Source organism: Periophthalmus magnuspinnatus, chromosome 9 (assembly GCF_009829125.3).
Source record: "Periophthalmus magnuspinnatus isolate fPerMag1 chromosome 9, fPerMag1.2.pri, whole genome shotgun sequence".
Taxonomy (NCBI): Eukaryota; Metazoa; Chordata; class Actinopteri; order Gobiiformes; family Gobiidae; genus Periophthalmus; species Periophthalmus magnuspinnatus.
This window is the reverse complement of record NC_047134.1, coordinates 24,948,029-24,972,655: the sequence shown is the minus strand read 5'-3', so window position 1 is coordinate 24,972,655 and position 24,627 is coordinate 24,948,029. Positions and strand designations below refer to the sequence as shown.

The 24,627-nt window shown below is 39.5% G+C and overlaps 1 protein-coding gene across 2 annotated transcripts in view; it reads right to left on the bottom strand.

Moving 5' to 3' along the window:
- efna5b (ephrin-A5b) overlaps positions 1-24,627 on the bottom strand; it is a 171,896-nt gene that overhangs the window by 15,049 nt on the left and 132,220 nt on the right. For both annotated transcript variants that reach the window (XM_033972416.2, XM_033972415.2), the window contains exon 2: positions 19,822-20,114. In XM_033972416.2, the coding sequence (XP_033828307.1) occupies positions 19,822-20,114 (293 nt within the window). The remainder of the gene's footprint in view (positions 1-19,821; positions 20,115-24,627) is intronic.

Sequence of the window (24,627 nt, the reverse complement as noted above, 5' to 3'; positions counted from 1 at the left end):
GGAGCGGGTTAAACAGTGTGCCCTGCGTTGTTGCATGCTCGCTAAGCAGTTGCGGCTAGGCTAATTTTACCAGCCCGCCGTTGAAACAGCTTTGGGCCTTTTAATTTACTCCGACAACTTGCGTGGTTACAACGTGCAAACAGACGTAGCTTAACTGCGAACTGGAGAAGACGTTGAGAACACTTTGTAGAGCCTCGTGCGTGTGCCGTTCGGGGACAATAATTAGACTCTGGGATTCCAGGACTTTATACTTTATACTTTCTGCCAAAAACTCAACTGGGAGTCGTCTGTGTGTATCCCTTTCCTCCTTTCACAATCCAGTGTAATCTTTTTAATGCGTACAATAGCAGTAGAAAAAACAAATATTACCCGGAATGCCCTTCGAAATTTTTTTACTTTCAAACTGATTTCTTTTGTAAATCTTGGGAATAACATGTGCTGTACTTTATCAAGGCAAGGACGGGATAGGTCACGGTGTTAGATCAAATGTTACCTTTTGAATCCTTACTGACAGTGCCCCTTTCATGGCAACAAAGGCACAAAGTATTTTCGGTGCAGCTTGTCTCCATAAAGATGTAATTGCTTTGCTTGGAATACTACACAGTATGGCATTAAAGGGTTCATATCAGACTCTTTTCTGATGTTGTTTCCTCATCACGAACATACCTGAAGTTGTATTTTTGTTTAACACACAAATCCTGCATATTTAGGCTGAGTTCATTGCCCAAACAGAAAACACTCTGTTCCACCTTGTGATGTCACATTGTAAAACAGGAAGTGCTCCAGAGTGTTTTTAAACTTCATACATCTTCAGTAGAATCATTTGAATTATTTCAGCCCTAGAACTGCCGATCTGTACTTAACTAAATGTAAGAGGTACCTGTTAACCTGAAAAAAAAAACACCCCTTCATGACATCACAAGGTGAAGCAGAGCATTTTGAGCTTTGGAGATGCAGACAGAAATAATAATGCAGGATTACCAAAACGTGTGACTGAAACAAAACTCACTTTGGGTATTTTTTTTGAGGAGTTAACAGTATTATAACATGGCTAAAAGCTCATTTTGCGTAATACAGGAACTTTAAACATTCCAAGCATTTAATTGATTACAGTTGTTTTTACAGGTGAAAAACATACATTCTCACTAGGGTCGCCTCACCACAGATCTGACATGTAACCTGGCCTAGTGGCTCTATATGCTTGTCTCGATGGAGTTAGATTCATTTGATGCCAAACTGTGGAACATTCTAAGTAAATCAATAACATCTTCATGTGGACAAGCCTCCAGAAAGTTACGCAGTGCTCTTTTAAGTCGCACCACAGGAAATACCAGGTCTAGATTTGAAAAGCCTCTGAATAATGACCATAATTTATTACAAAAATGGTTATTTCTGACTTCTCTAGCATGGGCCCTTTCCTGCTTGTGCAAAGATAGAGAGAGCAGGCCATCCACTGAAGAGGCCCATTAAGCAGATGCTACGAGGAGCTCACAATGGGAGGGAAGTGAGGAGGGAGCTGTGAAGAAGCAGGGCTGCTAAAACGTGGCCTATTCACAAGTGCCCTCCTGCTTTGAGTCCCAGCCAAAAGTCATCCAACATAATTACTATCCACGCTTTGAGGCCAAAATGGATTTTAAGTGCATCTAAACTAACTTAGATTATTGCTAGGAGGCAAAAGTCATTGATCACTTCAATATAACAGCTCTGGAGTGGCTGCTAAAGCGCAAGAAAGAAAAGCGTGAAAAATAATAAAGACATTAAAGGGGCACTATGTAAGTTTTCTGGTGGAATTTCCACCTTTCCACACCTGCTTGTGGAGCGGAACTATGCTATCGATTTTCCCGGAAAGTTCAACTGTATGGCATTAATCTTATGTATCTCTAAGAAGACATGCGGGCGACACATCCAGTTACAGGCGTAGACTGTAGATATAAATGGGCATAGCTAACACGCTAGCCACCACGGTCCAAATTGGAAGTGATCATGGGTGCGCTTCCGGCTCCAAAAACTCTGGCTCGAATTCACTTTACATTGACATCCTGCTAGCGTCAACAACAGGTTTGATTGACAGCACTGATAAGCATTGGCTCCCTGCTAGACCAGCGGTGTGGGCGGGAAGGGGCATTACCTTCAACAGTCTTGGTTGCTATGATACGTGTGTCGGAATTCCAAATACTCGGCTCCAAATTGGCCCCTATAACCGCTAGCCTTGATGAGCTTCATTTGACTGGAGCCGAACGCTAAGGGTGACGTCACACTCACTTAGTCCACTTTTTTTTTACAGTCTGTGGTTGACTGGTCAGGACTGTGGAAAGGCGACACTGCTCATAATAAGAATGCTGTAAGTAAGAATGTTTTTCGTAATATCTCCATGGAAACACGCAGGTAGCAGACACTCCACTGTTACACCTAGCTTAGAATATTCCGCTATTTTTGTTAGAATTTTTCTTTTTAACCATTCTGTTAACTATATATTTCTTATTATTCCATATAGTTTAACACCTGAATGAGGGTTTTCACTGGTAATCCACCAGTTTTGCCGTGACAAATTGGGGTGAACTCTTCAGTCGCCTCTTAACCCTCTTATCCGGTTTTAAATCCAATATTAGTCTCTAGTCTAAACTTTTCTTCACAAAGAACACTGTAAAAGCACACTTCAAACATCCAGCTAATAACACACCACACTCCATAATTATGCAATTGGCCTCCTTTAAGTAGCAGCGTGCACATAACACCAGTGCTGGGTGCCGCCCCTCTGATTCACTCTGAAAAGATGTGGGTGTGGGAAGAAAAGTACAAATAAATAAATGAACAATACCCAGTTAACTACAATGACGAACGCTTGAGGCAATAATACATGTGTTAATATTTTAATGAGAGTGGAAATAGGTCCTTGGTTCGGCTGCAGTAAATCTTAATCAGCCACAGAAGTACGCCTATTTATTTCATGAGAAGTTGCTTATTTCAGTTTTTTCCGCAGCTACAGTGATGACTGCTTTATTGCCGGTCGCAAGCAAATAAGTTGATTAGAAAGTTTTGGAGGGCCTTGCTTAGCGCTCTTTAGCCTGTCAGCGCATGACTTAACCCGGGCTAATAATAGACGGGTTATTGGGCAAACATGGAGGGTGACATAGAGGTTTATTTTTAAAGGGGCGGCCTGTGGGACTGGACTTGTCCTGCACGGAGGCCATAATGAAAGCCTGTCTCTTAAACAGCAAATGGCCCGTGTTAAATGGACAGTAAAGACGTCGTTGTTGGCGGTCAAATTAGGGGTGCACCGATCCAACATTTTCTGTTCCGATACTGATTTTGATACGGTTAAGTGTGTGCCGATACCCGATATCAACCGATACCAGTGCAGAAAACAGCATTTATTTCCTTTAAACTAAAATAAAATAAGACAGAACTGATCCAAATGTGCGATGTAGCTGTTTTATCTCTCAAGTAACGACAGAACAGCTTTGTGTAAATGAAACTTTAAACATTATGGGACTTTCTGCTCCAGTATATAGTCTTATTACATCAATTTATATGTCCAACCAGGATATTGACTGAACCGATATTTGGACACCGATATCCGATCTGATACCAGTGCGTCTCTAGCTGAAGTTTTTAAGGGGCATATGAAATTGGGGTCATGTTGTTAGACGTATGTTTCGCAGTTATATTTATTTAAAAGTCCTCTATGTAACTTTTTCTGAAGGACAGCCTGCCATCTGTTTATCTCCATGGACATTTTATTGCTGCGTCTGGAATGTTCCACAGTATGGCATTAACACGGCAGGCATCAGGTGATACAACCAGGCCAAGTTACACGTCAGATCTGCGTGGAGAGGACTGTGACACCGCTCCCAATAACACGTTTGTGAGCAATAAAAATGCTTGTAATTGTACGTGTGCAAGGCAGACACATTTAATGCCATATTGCGGAACATTCTGGAAAAAACATCTTTATGGAAACAAGCAGGTTGGTGAACACTACTCCAGAAAAGTTACATTGTGCACTTTTAAATTCATTCATTCAGTATTAAATTGGCGGCCCAAGCAGAATTAAAAAGTGGGTCAAACTTTTCAGCCCCATCTAGTGGTAGAGTGAGGTAACTGTAACTCTAGTTTGATAACTGTTCTTTTGTAACCTGAATAACTTTTTCTACCAACTCCTCCTTGCTTTTGCTCCACCCACATTGCGATGGAGATTAAAGGTTGCAGCCGCCACAGTGTAAGTAACACATTTAGTACAAAATGTAATGTTTTCTGATATTCAGCATCCCAAAAAGTGTATCTTTACTGGTTAGAATAGACATGATGACACTTTTTTTAGATGGTCTGTGGTCAAAAAGTGCTACAGTAACTTCTAAACAGAGCAAGTGCTGGCCAAAAATTGAGGAATAAATCATTTTATGTGCAAAAAAGAACATCAAATCATAGTCTTGATGTTAAATTTGGGAATTAGATCTGGAAAAGATCCAATAACTCTCTTACCACATCCAAAACATGCACAACGAGTAAGGTATATTCTCCTGACAGGATCCCCCAGCAGCACTGAGCACAAATATATCTTAAAACTCTAAAAATTCTTAAGCGCTTACACAATCTCATACAATTAACTTCAAAATATAGAAAGATCTAAACATATTTCTTCAGCCCATTAGACAACACAACACACCTTTCTTCTCTATAACTCAAAGTGCTTGAGACCAGCTCTCCATTTCTCTAATAAACGCTGAAAAATCAACATCTGCGAATCCCATTGAATATGATTAACATGATTTTCCATAGTCACCAGACCATTCACTGACCCCTCATGGCCCAAACACACTCACTTCCTTCATTATGTTTGGCCAATAATTTATGCTGGTTTTCCCTTCAATCCATCACCGCGCGCACACCAGCCATGAAAGCATACATTAGAGCTGAAACGTCCAACTGAGGAGGCAGAAAAGGCTCCGGATTTGAAAAAATTGACAAAACTGGGATGGGATTCATGTGTTCCCGAATTATGGCAAATTAGGACTGTTAAAACAAAATATTACATCTTTTGAATGGGAAAAAGTCCTCATAATGCTCTATATAACTTGTAGATTGTATATATAAATGGACATAGCTAACCTGCTAGCCATTGCCGGTCGTTCTAAATAGGAAGTGAGGAGCATGGTTGCACATCCAGATCCATCAACTCAGAAAATGGTTGCACCTCTTTCTATAACCGCTGCTGTCAGGCTCGTCATTTTGGTCTTAAAATGTTTGTATTAACCCGTGCTACATGATCCTGCTGTTTTTGTTTTGCTATTGTATCTTGTAATTCAAGATATGAACATTAATAACAAACAAGTGTTAGCAGCAATGTTGCTAAGTTATATAAATATCAAAGAAGCAGTTTATGGAGCTAAATTATTCCCTGATTGTGGGAAAGATGGACTGGTGTGGGCAGAGTTGTGTTTTAGTTTTAGTTTTTCCTCCAGTGATGCAGAAAAGACGGAGCCGTTGTCCGTGTGCATGGTTGTGTATGTTGTAGCAGGCAGGAAGGGGCGTTACCTTCAACAACCTCGCTCTGGATTGGCTCTTTGGTTGCTATGATACTCGCGGATGAATTCAAAACCGCCCCAAATTCGCTGCTATAACTGATGAGCAACGATGAGCTTCATTTGACTGGAGCCGACGATATGGGTGACGTCACGCTCACTTAGTCCACTTCTTTATACAGTCTACGATAAATCAGGAAGTTGAAGCCCATAGGTTGCGTTCACGTTCTAATTTAATAATCACACATGTCAGGGGCCAATATAACTCTATAAATGACTATCCGAGATCATAAATAAGAATGGTCCGGTCTTATGATCCACAAATGTTTAACCTTATCATTACTTCATAAGGACTGGTTGCACAATGTTTATCTTTTTTTGGGGTTGAAAAATGCCACTATTTTCTAAAGAAAGCGTGAAAAAAAAATCAGTTTTCTTTACGCTGACAGAGAAAACGTTGCATTTTTTTTTGCCAGTTTTTGTTTCATGTGGACAGGCCAATAATTACACAGATATTAACCATAAACCGGGTCAACACATTAAAAAGCAAATCGATACAGTAGGTTCTGACCTGTACTAAGATACTGTGACGTAAAAGCAACCTATTGTCCTACGTAAAAGATCTTGAGGGAGAGATGAAAAGCCTAAAGATGAAATGAAAGGAAGAACAAACCAGAAGAGAGCGAGAGGGAGAGAAAGAGAGAGCAGAATGTCCATCCATCCATCAGGATTACACTAACGCACTCCAGATGTTGTGTGTACAGTACTGGTGTAGCCGTGTTATATATGTGTGTATGTGGGAGAGTGCGCTCCATTTTCTGTCACATTACTCTATGTTACTGGATCACTTGTGAGCGCCGCTGACAGCCTTGATTTTTCATGTGAATGGATGAAAGTGCTGAGTTATGAGGGTGTCCATATGCAGGTTCCCTCCTAGAACCGCAAATAGAACCGTGGCGGGCTCTTTATCATTATTAGCAAAGCTCCCCTCTTTGAAAGCTCCAACCAAAATACTCCTCTGCCGCTATCTCTCCTCCCTTCTCTCTCTCCCTCTCTCCTATCTCCCACTTCTCTTTCTCTCCTCTCTTTCCTCTCTCCAACTATCTCTCTCCTCCCTCCCAGTTTTTCTCTCACCTCTCGCTTTCTCTCACCTCTCTCTGTCTCCCACTTCTCTCCTCTCTTTCGCCCGTGCTCTCTATTTCCTCTCTCCCAGTATCTCTCTCCTCTCATCTCTCCTTCCTCCCAGTTTCTCTCTCACCTCTCTCTTTCGCTCACTTCTCTCTCACCTCTTTCTTCTGCTCTCTCTTCTCTACTCCCTCCCAGCTTCTCTCTCACCTCTCGCTTCTTTCTCTCTCCTCAATGTTTCTCTCACCTCTCTCTCTTTTGTCTCTCTCCCTTTCTCCCACTCTGTTTCTCTCACCTCTGCCTCTCCTTATTTTCTGCAGATCTCTCCTCATCCTCTCTCTCTTTTCTGTCCCCCTCTCTCCTCTCTCTGTGTCACATCTCTCTTGACTTGCTCCTCTCTTTCTTTCTCCCACTCACTCTCTCTCTTTGCCATTTCTTTCTCCCACTCTCTCTCCTCGCTCTCTCTTTTTCTCATTCTCTCTTCTTGCTCTTTCTTTCTCCACTCTCCTCTCGCTCTCTCTTTTTCCCATTCTCTTTGTCTCTCTTCACTCTCTCCTCACTCTCTCTTTGTCCCACTCTGTCTCCTCTCTCTTTGTCTCACATCTCTCTTTCCTCGCTCATCTCTTTCTTTCTCCCACTCTCTTGCTCTCGTCACTCTCTCTTTCTCCCACTCTCTCCTCCTCTCATTTTCCTCCCTTTCTCTCTTCTCTACCACTCTCTCTCTCTGTCTCTCATCTCTCTGTCACCTTTCTCTCTCTCCCCTCACCCTCTCTCCTCCTCCTCTCTCCCTTTCTCTCTCTTCTCTTCTCTTATAATAAAAACACCACCACATCAAACTTACACAGCTCTTTTTTTGGACACTCAAAGACACTTAAAACAAACAGGAAGTGACAGTAAAAAAGAACAATGGCGGAAATCAAGGAAATGTTTGAACAGGTGAGATTTTAGCAGTGGCTTGAAGTTCTATAATGAGCCTCTTCTCTCTCTCTTTCCCTTCTCTTTTTTCTCTTTCCTCCACCATCTATTCCATTCGTCCCTTTATGCCGTTCTCCCCTGATATCTCGACTCCACTCTCCAGGTCCGAGCATCAGACGATTTATGATCAGTCAGAATGAGACAGGTCTGCGGCGTGGAGTGTACAGTACGTCCACGGCTTTGAATCAGAACTTCAATTCGGCGGGAGATGTGCTCTTGTGAATATAAAACACTTTTTTATGATAAATCTGGTGTCACATTATGCATATGGCCTGCAGGTCAGCGGAGGAGTGACTGAGGAGGCCAGCGTTCTAGTTTGTGATCTAACATGAGCAAAATCAGTACATGTGTTCATACGACGGCTGGACGCTGGAGCTGCTCTTCACTTTAGTCATGCAGATGTTTTTACAAAAATATCATGTATAAAACCAGATTCTAATTTTATGTTCAGGAATACAGTGGTCCCTCGTTTATCGCGGGGGTTACGTTCTAAAAATAACTAATAATCTGTAAGCTGTAAAACCCCTCACCACACACTTTATACACTTTTCTCAGACAGACATTAACATTTTAGGCCATTAAAGGTGAACCTCATTACAACTGTAAATGTAATAATGATTTTATTAGCCGAAAACACTTTTTAAGGCTCAGTTTGGTGGATAATTCCTACACTGTTCATCACCTATTTTGTCAAATCCAACCAAAAATAATTACTTGAGCACATTCATACCGGTTAGTTCCCACTGCTTTTCGAGCTTAAATAAGAAAAAAAATATATGTGAAATGTACAGTGTGTATATTTACTTCTTGTGTTCATTAACCTGCTGAAAATAAAATAAATAAATAAATAAAATGGATGAAGTGTCTTGCCCAATGACACATGAACAGTACGTATTGACGGTGGGGATGAAACTACCAACTTCCCAAGATAATCATGCCATGCTGAGCAGAACTAAGCATATGAATCTGTAAAAAGATTGACTTAAAAAAATAAAACATTAATAATAACAACAATATGGTCATAAAATGGGATTCTTCTCATATTAAACATGTATTGTGGGTGGGGAATAGTCTTGCTCAAAGGCACAACAACAGCACAGAAACTTGAACTGCACCACTTGAAACTGCAAAAGTACATTTTCTAAACTTTTATTTTAGCTCTTCACACAGTTTCTCACACATAATATCAGGCTGTAGCACACATTTTAAAATCTGTTATACACTCGGGCGATAAAGACACAGTATTGGTTACCCGCTCACAAAATGGGAACAATCCAATCTCCAAATAAAATGTAAGTGTGAATCTGAGCATTAAAAGCTGATAGGGAGAAAATAACATCTTTTCTGCGGTAACTCAATGATACACTGGCCCACATCTGATACACCATAACTGCACGCTCTCATCTCATACAGCCAGCAGAAGCCCATATTGGATTTCTGCCCTGTTCCGATTAAAATCACTCAAATACGAGATTGTGACCATATTAGAAAACATGCTAGCGTCGGCATTCCGTGAGATGGGCTTTGCTCACGCCACGGATGCGCGCGTGAACTTTGACCTCCGGAGGGGCTCACGCTGTCCACGCCCGTCACCTGCACATGTCAAAGAGATAGACACTCGAATTAAGCCGTAACTCACCGTTGCTAATATTGCGTTTTGCAGAATTGATTCCATATGTGAGTGGATTGGTTCTGGCCATTTTACATTTAAAGCGTATTCTTAATCCTATTTTCCCTCCGTGTGGAACAGAGCGAGGACCAGAGGTAGCTGCTGATAACGGAAATGAAAAATGAAAAAGAATTACAACTAAAGGAGGCCGCGTTGGTGCTGTCAGTCTTTACGTCAGGCAAAGTTTACATTTAATTTGTTTTTTTAATTTGGTTGCCTATCACAAATGAACTCACATAAACGTATTTACCACATAATTAAATAGAACCTTCAAGGCTCACAACATCGAGGAACCACTCACCCATTCACGCACACGTTCATACACCAGTGTGCGCAGACACTGGGGACGAGATGGTTAAGTGTCTCGCCCAAGGACACAACAACAACTTTCGTCTGTGGGAGCTGGAATCGCAACGACAACCTGTGGGTCGATGGATCTGTCCGCTCAACCAATGATGTTTTTGTCGAGAGTGGGATTGAAACCACCAACCTTCGGATCAGTGGACAAACTCTACCAACTGAGCTACTGTTCCTACGGCAACTAGAGGCTTTACTGTCCAGATCAGAGCAATAATGTGAAGAATACCATATTTGACAGGTTCTATCTAAGAGTAACATCAAGACATTCTCGATAAGTGAAGTGAAGGTTTGGTTCTACAGACACACTACAAATATCTATGGATCTATATTTTAGTTTGGAATTGATCTCAACCTGAATTCATATTAATGTTGTTTTTGGTCATCATTGTGGTATCAAAATTGGTAAAAAAGTATTATCAAAAATCTAGTTTGAAATATTTGTTTTGTGACGACGCTAACTCAGCCTCAACTGCGAGAACAAACATCAAACCAAAACACACTTATTCCAAAGAATTTCAGTGAAGCAAAAATAATACATGAGAAGAATCAAGTGTTATGAAGTAATAGACATGAGACATGATTCTGGACAGGGTTATTTACAGACTGTACAGACGTGGAGACATGAACACGCAACACACTGAGGTAGTATTGTCCACTCTGGTGTGTCCATGCTTCCATTGTAGGGAGTATTATAACCTCGGACTAAGCAGGTCAGATAGAGCTGTTGGTAATGAAATGTCAACAAGGACCAAGCTGGAGGTGTTTTTGGTACACAAGTGCAATTTCTCCAACATCTACACTACCAGGCAAAAGTCTGGACACACACCTCTCATTCAGGCCCGGTTTAGACCTGGTTTAGCCTTAGATTAGACCTGGAATAGTCCCGTTATAGACCTGGTTTAGATCTGGTTTAGTCCTAGATTAGACCTGGAATAGTCCCGTTATAGACCTGGTTTAGATCTGGTTTGTTTGTTTTTTTTCTATATTTTTACTACTTTCTACATTTTATATATACAGAAAACATAAAATATATGATGTAAGATATATGGAATTAAAGAGAAAAAAAGTGAAATAACTAAAAACTACTAATAACTAAATAATAAAACTACAAAAAATAAATAAATCAATTACAATCAAATACTCAAAGTAGCCAGCCTTTGCTTTAGTTAAAAAAAAAATCTATTTTTTCAGCTGAACTAATGCTTCTTTAACTATGGATCATACTTGGACGACTGATGGATTACACAGACAATCTTAGCTTTGTCGAAAAATAGTTGAGTTATTTCACTTTTTTTCTTTACTACATGATTCCATATATCTTTCTTCATATATCTGATGTCTCCGGTTTGTATATAAAATGCAGATAGTAGTAAAAATAAAGACATATTGAATGAGATGGTATAAGTCTGGTCGTGCACTTTGTCTTTTACCATCAAAAATAACTATTGACACTACGCAAAAGCCAAATATTTGTAAAAGTCATTGAATTGTACTTATTTTTCTCAAGCCTATAAACACTGCAATGAAACACATGATCCAATTGGAGGTTTTGCGCATTACTTCTCATGAGCTGTGGAGGGATAGCATCTGCACCGCTCACTGATAGCATCACCACTGACTAAAGTTGGATGTATTAAGGCTCTGGAAATGAGTTGCGCTGGTGTTGATTAAGCTGTTGTTATTTTGCAAGCAGTTGACAGCGGCCGCCTGTCTCCTCTTTCTCTCGCTAACATTATCCCAGACGCTACACAAATCAAGTGCTCGGACTCGTACGGCGCAAACACCATTAACGGCCATTTTCTCCCCAGGAATATGAGTTGACATCTTAATTTCCATTTACAAACAGCAAAGCTAATCAATCACCCGACTCTGGGCGGATCTCTCCGGCGCCGCTCCCTCCGGTCATCCGGCTACAGAATGTTATTAGAGACAAGACAGCAAGAGGGATTAATATTGCAGTGTTTATTTACAATTTTTGGGCTGTTAAATTAGTGGGTTATTGGTTTTTGAATAAATCTCCCGTCCTGTCTAATTAAGTCCACTGCTTGGCCTGAGTGAGAGTAATGCGTTTCATATAAGATGCAGCATTTCCAGTGCATTAGCGGTAATTATGGGTAACCTCGTGCGTGACCTATGTCCAGGGCGATTGACATTTCCATCTGATGTATGAGAGCTACAGCTAACAGGGGATTGATGCATGGACATTATGCTAAACATGTCGCAGTAACCTACAAGCTAGAAACATTAAAATTAAATATGAAAGAAATAAGGAAGTAAGTTGTGTGTATGTGCGTATTATGAAGTTTTGTTGTATTTTTGTTTTTGTTTCTTTTTTCTATTTCTGTTGCGAACATCATTATGACTTTTACAGTTGCGTCTCCATCTTTGCTTTGACAGCTACAAACCTCTGTTTTGTATCTCATATTTGTCTCACTTTTGTATATTGTTTGTCCACTTAATGTTCTTGTAGATATGTACTCTGTGTTGTTAATATTATACATATACATATACACATACACTATACATTGAATTCTGTAGTAAAGGAAAAAGGTAAATAACTCTAATAAATATTTTTCTACAAAGCAAAGGGTGTATACTTTCACGATTTTGAGAATAAAATATAAAAAAAATAGCTAGAGTTATTTTTTTCTGGCTCCATAATTCCGTATAACTTTCTTCATATATGTATCTAAGATGTAAAAAGTAATAAAAAATAAAATAAAAATAAACATTTAATGAGAGGGTGTGTCCAAAATTTTGACTTGTAGTGTAGATAAAGAAATAAATATAAAGGATGAAGTTAGATACTATAAAAAGATACATGTAGCCCATTGCAGTTATGTAATGTATGCTCTAAAGTCATCTAAAAATCTCAGCTGGGCGTTAATTAATTCTACCCGAGTAATGGTCTGAAAAACATGAGTTGGTGCACAACATCCCACTAGAAAGAGAACACCAAACGCATATATCGAAAAATTATATTGTGTTATATATAGTATTACATCAAGAAACCACTCACCCATTCACACACACATTCACACACCAGTGTACACAGACACTGGTTGAGTGTCTTGCCCAAGGACACAACCACATCATACATCTGTGGGAGCTGGAATTGCACCGCCAACCTGTGGGTCAGTAGATCGAACCACTCAACCAAATCGAGAGTGGGATTTGAACCACCAACCTTCGGATCAGTGAACCAACACCAACTGACCTACTGTCGCCAACACCAGTTTCACCGAGTATACTTAGCCCTAAAGTATTTCAATTTCACTGTATTTTTGTACAGCTCAAAATCACAACAGTAGTCGCCTCAAAGGGCTTCAGTCAATAAAGGAAAAGCGGATTATCCAGTTCACAGGAAACAAGCTAAACGGCTAACTATCCTAGGGCCAGCTTTACGGCAAAGTGATAACAAAAACTATAAAAACCAAAGCTTTTCAACCAAAAAATATGAAAAAATCCCCAGCAATCTTTACAACAAAAAATGGGAAATAAACACTAAACAGGATTTTAGTGTCACGATACTAAGATTTCAAACTCGATACTAAGGAATAGATTTGATAGCTCAATGATAATAAAAGCACTCTTTCTTTAGATAATAGAATGATTTTCAACATTAAATAGTAATACTTTCTTTTATATTTCCATGTGTCCTTATATCTGTCTAATCCCTCAGTGTTCAGTAGGTTCCATAGTGGTCCATGGGTGTATACTAGTCTATTTGTCTTATACTTGTTCTGATACAGCTCTATCAGATCTAAAGCTCAGAAAAGGTTCATTTCTGTTCTGTGAATATGATGTTTTTAGTATTGTTACTTGCTCAAACAAGTATCTGGTTACAATCCTTGTTTTAGTATCGATTAGTATCTGATTTTCAATATTTCTGACAACCTCAGAGCCTTTTAGTTGCGGCTGTGGTACCGCTAGATGTCAGACAAAATTTATATCAGAATTTGTATAATCCAGTGCAAGCCGGGCTTTCACCACCATTTCTGCAAAGTGCTCCAAATTGGCCACAGCTACCTGGGTCCAGTCCTCTGTGCTGCCAAACCCAAAGCCTTTTAAACCCTCTCAGTGTGAAGGCACGTACTTTTGACTTCAGCAGCAGTGTTCAGACCACTCACGGGTCACACGCAAGAGTTTAAGTGAATCACCTCTCCCCTATGGTGCTAATTCAACTCAAGGCTACCATGACTCCTCGGCTTTAAAAATGTACTTCCCCATACAAATAGTAGGCTCTTAATAGTTACGGCTTTGTAGTAGTAGCACTATATAACAGCTAGACCTTAATTAGTAAAGCCTGAAGAGTGATTCAGGGTTAATAACATTAAGGAGTCATTATGGAGTTAGGGTCAGTAGTTGGTATATATAAATGGACATAGCTAATCTGCTAGCCGCTGGGTTCCAAATAGTAAGTGATCATGGGTGCACTTCCAGCTCCATCGACTCTGGCTCTAATTCACTTTCTACTGAAAAACTGTCACCCCTCTCTCTGTAACTTCTGCTGTCACACTTGTCATTTTGGTCTTAAATGTTCGTATTACTCTGCTCTACATGATCCTGGAGTCTGTATTTCGCTATTGTGTCCATAAATCAAGATATGAACGTAAATATCACACAAATCACCTTCTTTCCCCATTGTCAGTCCCGCTAATGTTAGCGACAGGTTTGATTGACAGTGTTGCTAAGCGCCCGCTCTGTTCTAAACTAACAATGCGGGCGGGAAGGGGCGTTAACTTCAAAACCCTCGCTCCAGAGTGACTCTTTGGTTGCTATGATACTCGCAGGTTGGAATTCCAAATATGAAACTCAGCTCAAAATTCGCTCCAGAACTAGCCTCCATGAGCTTCATTTAACTGGAACCGTGAGGGCAGCAGTCTAAGCAGGGACTCCCAGACTTCCCTCACCCTAGACACATCCTCCAGCTCCTGTGTTGGGACCCCAAGGTGTTCCCAGGCCAGCCGAGAGACATAGACCCTTCAGCGTGTCCTGGGTCTTCCCGAGGCCTCCTTCCAGTGGGACATGTCCAGAACACCTCCCCAGTGTAGTTGGTATAAAATGTTACCAAATTGCCTATCTCAAACTTAGAAGCCCCCGAACAACGTTATTAACTATTCCTCCAGTTCCCTACAGAATCGACCTTAGCGGACTGTACACCAGGTCAGGGACTTTGTGTAAAAGTCACAGTAAAATTCCAAGTGCAAAAACTTCCCAGATGCGTGTACAAGTAGTATCTAATTTGCCTGGCGATACTAAATGTAAAAGTTCTTGTGCTTGATGGGGGTTAGCGAAGGGTTACTCGATTCATCCACTTTTCCGAGTCTCCATTTCTACACTTTTTTCTTCGATTCCCGTTGAGAGATGCTTGTCCTAGGGGCTGGATTAAATTACACAGCGACCAACAGGGCTTCCATGCACACATCCATTCCACAGCGCCGTGCCATATTGGTTTAGTGGCCCGCGGCTTCATTGGCCATTGAAAGATTCGAGCGTCGTCGGCCACTGTGGCGGATATTAAAGTCATCTAGCATGAAGTTGTCTGACATATGATTTCCCTGCGCCATTGTGTCCATTCTGACCGTCCACGCCGCGTACAGGAGCAAAGATGGCGGCTGATGGATGAGACGGCCTCTTTAGGGGACACTTTGGTGCGGTGAGACGGGAGAGGCATTAGTCCACCTGCCAATACTGTGACAGGATCTGATTCTGTGGTTGCCGTGGATATCATCAGAGAGGCGTCCTTCTCCGTCTGGGCTCTAGATAAGAAACGCTCTGATGCAGCTATAGCGTGGCGCTCTCATTCGTGGCATTTTGTTGAGCTAATGGGGGAGCGCGATGGTGAATAGGTGAGCTAAACGTTCTCTTTTCAATGGAGCGGGAATATTTAGCTCGTCTCTCTCCCATAAGGCACCCGATCAATAATGGGGGAAAAAAGCGTTTAAAAAATGCAGGGCGTAACATTGCTGGTAGAAGGTTCATGACCCCCTTGCCTCCTCGGAGATGTTATTTCTTTACCTAGAATGCACCACAGTGTGGCATTGAACTTATCTCCGTGACAAGCAGGTGATGCCAGCAAGTCAAGTTACAGGTCAGATCTGTAGAGAGGTGAGAATGGCTGCAAAAACACCCGTAATTACATAAAAGTATAGTATATAAGTTTAATGTTGTACTGTGGAATATTCCTCTCTGCCTCTCGCCTTTGGTTGTTGTCTAAAGAGCGCTTCCCTTACACTTTATAATGCACTTTATAATGTTAGTTTATTGCTTGTTATGGTGGAAAATTACATTCAAAACTCACAGTCACTTCAAATAATCTGAATTGAAGTATAAAGTCACCAATGTACTGCATAACTAATATAATATGTAAGAAAACCATATGCATTCACTTAAGTTCAGTGGTGGAAGGTAACAGGGTACAAGTAGTACAACTGTAGTACAACTGCTGTACTTAAGTAGAATATTTAGGTATATGTGGATACTTTTCACTTTTACTTCACTACATTTGAGACCAGGTATTTGTACTTTCTACTCCACTACATTTTTTAACAGTAAAAAGTACTTTTCAGATGATTTGAGGGGTTATTTTTTTTTCAAGGTCAAGCTTCGGTTTTGAGCAAACAAAAATAAATACACAAAAGAAAAAGAAAAATTAAGAAACTGATTCATATTGTTATGTATGTATCATTTTAAATCAATATCACTACATTTACACTTTAACAAATGAACAACACTTGTGTGAAATACTTTTACTTTTTACTCTTAAAGTACATTTTGAATCAAGTACTTGAGTAGATTTTTGAATGTGATACTTTTACTTGAGTAACTTGTAACCTTTGTATCTGTAGCTTTATTTAAATAACAAAACTGAGTCCTTCTTCCAGCACCGCTTATATTTTACTAACAAACTTGTGCTTCGAAACTTCATGCAAGCTGTTAGCAATAAACCAACAATGGATGCTTTCAAGGACCACTTTTATTACATTTTTACTACTGCTGGAGTCTTATCTTTGCATGCATTTTAAAGTCAACCCACCAGATAGTGAAGAAGTCATCTTTTCTTTTATATTTCACCAGCTGTTCAAGTCATAACACTTTAAGGGGGCCTCTATTCCACATCCACCTACATTTTCATTTCCCATTCAGTATTATTGGCGCTCCACTGTGACGAATGCTAGTAAAAGTGGCTACGCCTACTGACAGTGACTGCTATATCTCTGGTCCAGGCACATTCCGTGGTGGGAGGAGAACCAACCCATCGCAATTCCACTCCATCACCTTGCTTTGATAAAACCTAATTTCCCCCGGGTTTCAACTTCAGATGAACTGCTCTTGACTCAGTTCTGACGCCAAGAACTAGACAACTTAACCACAAACATGAGCGCAAAAGGCACATAAAATAACAAGAACATACTTTTTTTTCATCAACAAAGGCGTATTGTGTGCAGCAGGGCTATAACTTTCAAACTGTCTCAATCTAGCTGTACCCCATGTGAATTCTATTGCCATTTTAGGAGCAGGTTTTTCCCACTGTGATGAGAGCCGTGTGAAGAGTTCCAGTAATGGTGCTTTGAAAAGAAGTAGAAGGCAAGATGATGGGACAGAGTAGAGAGGTAGTGTGTGTGACGGGGGATATACACACATATATATGTAGGATTTCTTAATACATAGTGTCATTTTTTGGTCATTTTAATATGGCTTGTTTGAATTTTGATACTACTACTTTGATGCTTCTCCATTGTGAGACAGATAACAATACTTTTCTTAACTTAATCTTTAACGAAGACATATTTTGCTTGTGTCTGCTCTATAGTTAAAATCTACCGACACCCGTGGATCATTATGTTATAATTGCCACATTTTAAATCACAATATTCATCTAAAACGAGTAAAAGAAACAAGCCTGCTCACTTCCACGTTAGAAAACTGCAGTGCCCAATGGGAGCTGACGGCGCCGTAAACGTCATCACAAAGAGCCGTGTAGCTGTCAGTTCTTCTTCACATTAGCAAGTAGCACTTCTTTTTTTCATTTGTGCCAAAATGACTACGTAAACGCATCCTATGAGTATCATCAATTAAGAAAATAAAACTGGAAAAAGTACGTCACAGTGGGCATGTGCCAGTGGAGGTGAAAACAGGGATTGATTAAAAAAAATTGACTTGAAAATAAGTGATTAAAGATTTCTCAAATATGCACGAATAACTCCAAAAACAACGTTTTGTATCTCTGCTTTAATATAGTGTAATTGTTAATATTTCAATTTTTTTTGGTAATTTTAATCCTTTAATTCTTCTACATGAATTTGCTGCTTCCCATTGTGGGACAAATGACTAGTATAGTCAGAAGAGAATAGTTGTTTTGTTTTGTTTTATACTTGTTCTTTAGAGGTAAAGGTCAGTAAATACCTTTGTTTCATCTTTCTAGTTTTGTACCATACTGTGGACAAGCAGGTGGTGGCCCTAATCCAAACCAAATACAAGCCAGGTTTGTGGAGATACAAGCCCAAGGACACATGTTTATTTATTTTTTTTATGCTTCAGTGCAATAAACACAAAAAAAAATCCATTTTAAAAACATGCTTTCATTTAATTGTCTAAAAAGTTACAAACTGTATCTTTTATGTAGTTATATTAAATACTTTCCACTCCTATTAAAGTTGCCTTGTTCCAACTTTTATAAAATGGAGCAAAATATATACAGTATAAAGACAGCAATTTGTTATTTCCAAGCTAGTGGTAAATTGTGCTTTAAGGATAAGATAAGGTACGCAGCTGAACTAGCATTATTTATAACTTAAATACTATTGTGTCTTGGATGGAAAAAAAACATTTTTTTTCTGTAAAGTGGAAACAGCTCTTATAAGGGCGGTAGTATATGCCTTGTCACCAGATTACTATGAATTATTTTAAAGTAAACTTTCGCACAAACTATAATTACTATGATTAAGACACTACATATTTTATCTTGGCAGTATTTTTTTAGACCACGCACAAAAACCTATGAATCATTCCTTTGTAGTAATTGAATATAAAGCCTATGGTCTTGAGTAAATATAGACAAAGCTGTGGGAGGCTTACTTAACCCTGCGATGGAAGAAAATATAGCACAAACATTGTATTTATTATATATTAACTCAACATGTAAATGTGTTACTATATAAAAAAAACAAAAAAAACAAATATAATTCCCTACATACTTTATATTGGCATTTACGCAATTTGTTTTTGAAAATTCAGATTGTGTTTACATTGATCCCTCCCAACACTGCACCAAGCCCAACAAAAGAATTTTTAATAACACAGTACTTTACCAGGGCATTGTTAGTAATACTATCCTTAAGTCTTGTTTGCTTACTTATAATCACATGACATAAGCCTTAATACGCAAAGCTGTAGTAGTTTTACCCTTTAAGAAAACGGGAACTCTTGTTATGATCTGTGTGTCTTGGATAGATTGGTGAAATAATTGGCCTGTCACAATAGTTACTACATCGACTTAGATCATAGATGGAACAGTCGTTTTTGGGGGTCAATATTTATCGTGGAGACTTTTTCTTTGCACTAGTGGGAAAAGTTTGGTTCTTTTTTTGTATATGATGAGATTTGAGTTTGAATTATGAACTTCTACTTCTTCTTAAGTGCTGAATTCTGTTATTTTTGTATATAGAATACTTTTTCGAGATAATTCTGCTTCATATTTTACTTTCAATATTATCGTTTATCGTCTATATTTGCTTCAACAAAATATCGAACTTCCAAAATTTGTTATCGTGACAGGCCTATAAAATAAAATCGTATTCAACACATAAAATGTCCGACAAAGTTTTTATTTAAAAAATCTGCGGATTATCTGGTTTCTCGATTATTGTCGCCTAAAAACAGCTGAGGTGAGTTATTTGACTTCTTTCTGATTCTTCTTCAAGGGGAATTACGCAAGAAACGCGCAAACGAATATGACTAAATGAAATGATGAAATGAAAATGTACTTTGTCTTCCAAATACAACAGTTACTCTAAAATACACTGATTAACTGACACATGGCCCCAGGTGTTACTGATGATCAGACTGAATAAAATAGATTTCCCAAACGCCCTTAGACCTCCGGGTAAGTTTCGTGAGCGTGTCTAAGGAGTTAAGGTACAAACAGTATATGACTAGATTACTTACAGATGTAGTAGTATTCTCGTCCCGGTCTGAACTCGAAGCCCAAGGAGAAGGGGGTGAAGAGCTGGAACTTCTCGGAGAACTTGAGCGGCCCGTTGGGGGAGTGGGGCCGGTTGCACTCCCAGCGTTTAAAGCCCTTAGCCGTGTGGTCGCACGTGCTGTAGCCGTCGTAGTTGACCATGTACAGCACGTAACGCTCCGTCCGCTCCTCCGGCACGCTGTCCTCGTAGTGGGGGCAGTACACGTCCAGGTAGTCGTTTATGCACACGTCGATGTGGTAGTCCCCGCGATGGAACCTATGGAACAAGAAGAAGAGATGTTTAGTTTTTTTTGTTTGTTTTTGTCAGAATCAGAAAACTATTTATTGCCATAGTAGCAGTAGGACGATAAACAAAAATATAATTTATTGTGATAAAAAGGGTTCACAATAATCGTTCGTGGGCCATTTTATATAATCGTGACAATCGGCAACAAAGATAATCGTTATTGTATCACCAAACATGCAGAAAAAAGCTGCTTAACCAGAGGGATGTTAACAGGCGGGGACAAAGGGGTTGATTGTCTCAGGCCCCAGGGTCTTAGGGGGCCCAGAATTGTGAGGCTTCTTGACCTGGGCCCTTAAATTTCTATCCATAAAGTTCTCTGCTAGATCGTAGTTGTTTTCGCTGGTAACAAAGTACCAGTACATAACAGTTGTTTAAACATGGAATTTGTTCATAACATTAAAATAATAATTATTCATAACATTTTTAAATTGCTAGCAACTTAACTGTGCTAACAGTGGATTTGGAAATTCCAAATAGATAAAGTACGTATGTGTACTCGCTTGATTAGAGTTAAAAAAGCAGGTTGGTTAGTGGTTTCCATGGAAATCTTACTAGTACATACTGTCGACCTTTTACACAGTCTAGCCCTGAAAATCTACTTCTACTGAAATTAGTAGGTTTTTATGAAATGTTTCCTGCTCACTTGGGGCGTTAGTGGTTAAGGGGTCCCAAACGTTTGTCAGTTTTGCTGATTGGCTAGCAACACTTCTGGCAGTTTTCATAGTTACACAAGCTAAAAGGCTAGTGGTCAGGGGAACAGAGTAGGGAACAAAATTCTGTTGTTCTGTTGTTTTAGGGGCCCTGAATTGGACTTTCATCCTATTCATTTATATTAGAAGGGGGCCCAAGTGAAACTTCTTGCCCTGGGCCCCAAAATTTCTGCCGACGGGCCTGCTAGTTGCTCACATTCCATAACTCCACATTGAATTCCGTCTGTTACACAATTAGGAATGAGAAATATAGATTTGTTTTGTTTTGTACTCCAAAACAAGATTATGAAAAAAATGAATTGGAGTCATTTTACTAGTTTAATTTTTCTGCAAATATGTCTGAGAAAAATAGTAGATTTCTGCATGTTTACACACCGTACATAAGACCAAGGTTAAATCAAATAGCTTTCCAAAAGACCTAGATTTCTGAGTCCTGTTTGAAGGATTTATTTCAGTTTTTGAATACATCCATACAAAATGCATCTATAACATCTATGCACCGACATGTGCAGCGTGACACATGGTCAGCCTTTAATTAGACCGGAGCATTAATAACTCACGAGCCGCACAGAGACGGGAAATACAGGTTTGATCTGTGTGTGCTCCTTCAGTGTTACTCGCAGATTTACGAGCAGCAGGTTCTCATCTTCTACCTTCAATAAATTTGGGTGTAATGGTTTATCTGTAAATCTATCACCCAGACAAATATTTACTCACACAGTCATGCAGCACAACCATTTCAGGAAGAATGGATTAGACCAAAGTGCTGGGAAGCTCAGCGAAAGTTCTCCATAATCATGAAAACCATTTATCTTTTGTTTGTTTGACTGTTTAATGAGTTATTGTTCAGTTACTCACTGGACACAAAGTCTGGCACGATTCTAATCAAAATATCACACTGTCCAACTCTGGCAGACCTTCAATTAAATAAAAGCCAAAACTCAGTGCTCAGTTCCATTTAAAATATCTCTCACAACATATTGAAACCTGTCCGTCTCCATGGCGATGCTATTGCTTTCCCTTCAATGTTCCACAGTATGACATCCAATCCATCCTATCCCCGTCCGATCCATCCCCAGGTACTTGATTAAATCCAAGCTAGAAGAGTTTAATGCCATACTGTGGACCATTTCAGGCAAAGCAATTACATTTCTAATGGAGAAAAGGGCCCGACCTCTCCACCGGAAAGTTACATAATGCACATTTAAGTAATAGAGTCTAGAACAAGTCATAAAACGAATATAAAAAGTTCGCCGAGTTCTTTCTTGTAAGAACAACTCAACCCTGGTATCCATGACTTCACATTAACTCATAAAATCCAAAGTTTTCTCCAAGGATTTTATTTCAGGACCGTTGCCATAGCGATTAACCATTCAATCCAAAATATTCTAACTTGTGAAGGCTCAAAAGTCCTAAAAAAGTTCACTGCTGGGTTTCAGACGATATCACAACATTCTAAAGGTCAATAATACTGTTTAAATGCAGATTTCTGTTATAAAATCATGAATTCTTGGGTTTAGTCAATCAAATAGATAGAAATTAAGCGGTTAAACATTTGTGCATTCACTTTTCAGATATTTAATGGCAAAATACAACGTAATCGGTGGGTAAAAACAGACTTTTTCCCCATCACGACATTCTGAAAACTGAAAACCACAACGTAAGACAACGTAATGTAACCGAAACCCAATAATCCCCAACGTCTTTCTAATCAGTGGAGAGTTTTGAGGAGGGCCCCTGGGAAAATAACTCTTTTTATACCTGTGAGAAATTTGCTCAGCAGGTGGAACGCTAGTAAATGTCATGATCGACCTGGCTGTCTGCGAGGGCATCTTTACAACTGCAATGATCTAGAACCAGCCGCCCAGGGTCAGCAGACTGTAATACACGCTGGCAGATTCATCACAAGGCCGCACAATGTCACACACACTCTCACACACACACAAACCTGCGGCCAACGGAATTAAAGTTCAGGTACCCCGGATCGTGCACGATGTCTGGCGAAGTTCTGACCCCAAAGACCCGGGTCACGGAGGGTCCACGGTCCACGGAAAACAACGCACATGAGGCTGTAAAGTTTGGGGAAGGCGTCCAATTTAGAGGGAGTTACACAACACGGTGGCACACACAGACAGCTGATGCCACCCAAGAAAGCAGGTGGTGCCAAGAGTCTAATTGGATCAGTTTGGGACGTAAGGTTTAACACTGCGTATAGCTGTCAGACCGGGCTAATAATACACGAAGAACTAAACATACTCAGGTCACAGTTCTGTTTTCAAAAATACAGATTCACTAGTGGAAGATAACAAAGTAAAAGTAGTAACGTGCTGTACCTAAGTAGAGATTTACGGTATCTGTACCTTACTTAAGTACATTTTAAAGTGGATACTGCTTACTTTTACTTCATTACATTTGAAAGCAGGTATCTCTATTACTTTATATGAATATTAGGAGAAGATTTAACCAAATATTGACTTGAGACGTGTAATTGTAATGGCCTTCCAGACTTCAAACAAAACTTTAATAGACAACCGCCACTGTCGCTCACACTAGACTCCTCAATCACAAGGGACCAAAGCGTGTAACCAGCTAAAACGATGCCAACTCCAGGGCATCTGGATTAGTCTTCGCCACATCCAGTCAATTTTTCTCACCCAGTTTTGAAGCCTCGCTCATCTACATCTGCTCAAGGATTCGGAGCGGCTGTGAACGGGGCGAACATGATTGTAAAGGGCCATTTTCTCAAACAGGCAACGCTCTTGTTATAATCGAGGGGGAAACGTAATGTGATTTCAATTGATCCACAAAATGGCGTCTTCGAGAGCTGCGACAGCGGTCCTGTGTCAGTCACCGTACGATCGCGCCTGTTTGCTCTCTGCTCTCTACAACACAATTACAAGAGATTTGGATTTGAAACATCATATTTTGGTTCATGATTTTGAAATAAACACTTCTGTTATTGAGTATAATGTATTTGTGACATACAATTAATGTTACTGATGTTTCAATTTTTTCTATTATTATAATTTTCAGAGCTTTTATTAAATGAAGTAGACATGATAATTCCTGAGTTGATAATTGATATATTCCTTGAATATATTCCTTAGAGGACAACAGAAATCAATATTTGGTCTTTTTTTTGCCTCAGTTGTTTACATATGGACATACTGCATATACATAAAAAAACATGTTATTTATTGTGGACTGGTCACAGATTTTTTACTGGGGATGCACCAATCCAATACTGGTATCAGATGTTGGTGCTGATACTGAAAAATTTGCTGGATTAGATATTGGCTTTCAAATATCGATTCAGTCGATGTCCTGGTTGGACATATGAATTGATGCAATAAGACTCTTTACTGGTCATAGTTGGCCCAGAAAGTGAATGTTTGAATTTTTTAAAACATTTTATTGTGATATTAGAGACAAGGGTGAAACTTTTAAAGAGAACAGAAACAATAAATTCAGTGAAGTTTAAATTCTTCTTTTTTATTTATTTTTTGCCAGATTGGGTCAGTACATGTTTTAACTTTTCTACAAAGTTTTTCTGTAGTTACCTGAGAGATATATAACAGCTACTTAAGACATTTGGATCAGTTTCGTCTTATTTTATTTTGTTTAAAGGAAATAAATGCTGTTTTCAGTCTGGGCACTGGTATCAGCTGATTCTTAAAGCCATAGTATCGAAATCGGTATTGGCACAGAAAAAGCTGGATCGTGCATTCCTAAATTTTACTCAAAAAATAAATGTATAAATGGTATAAAATGAA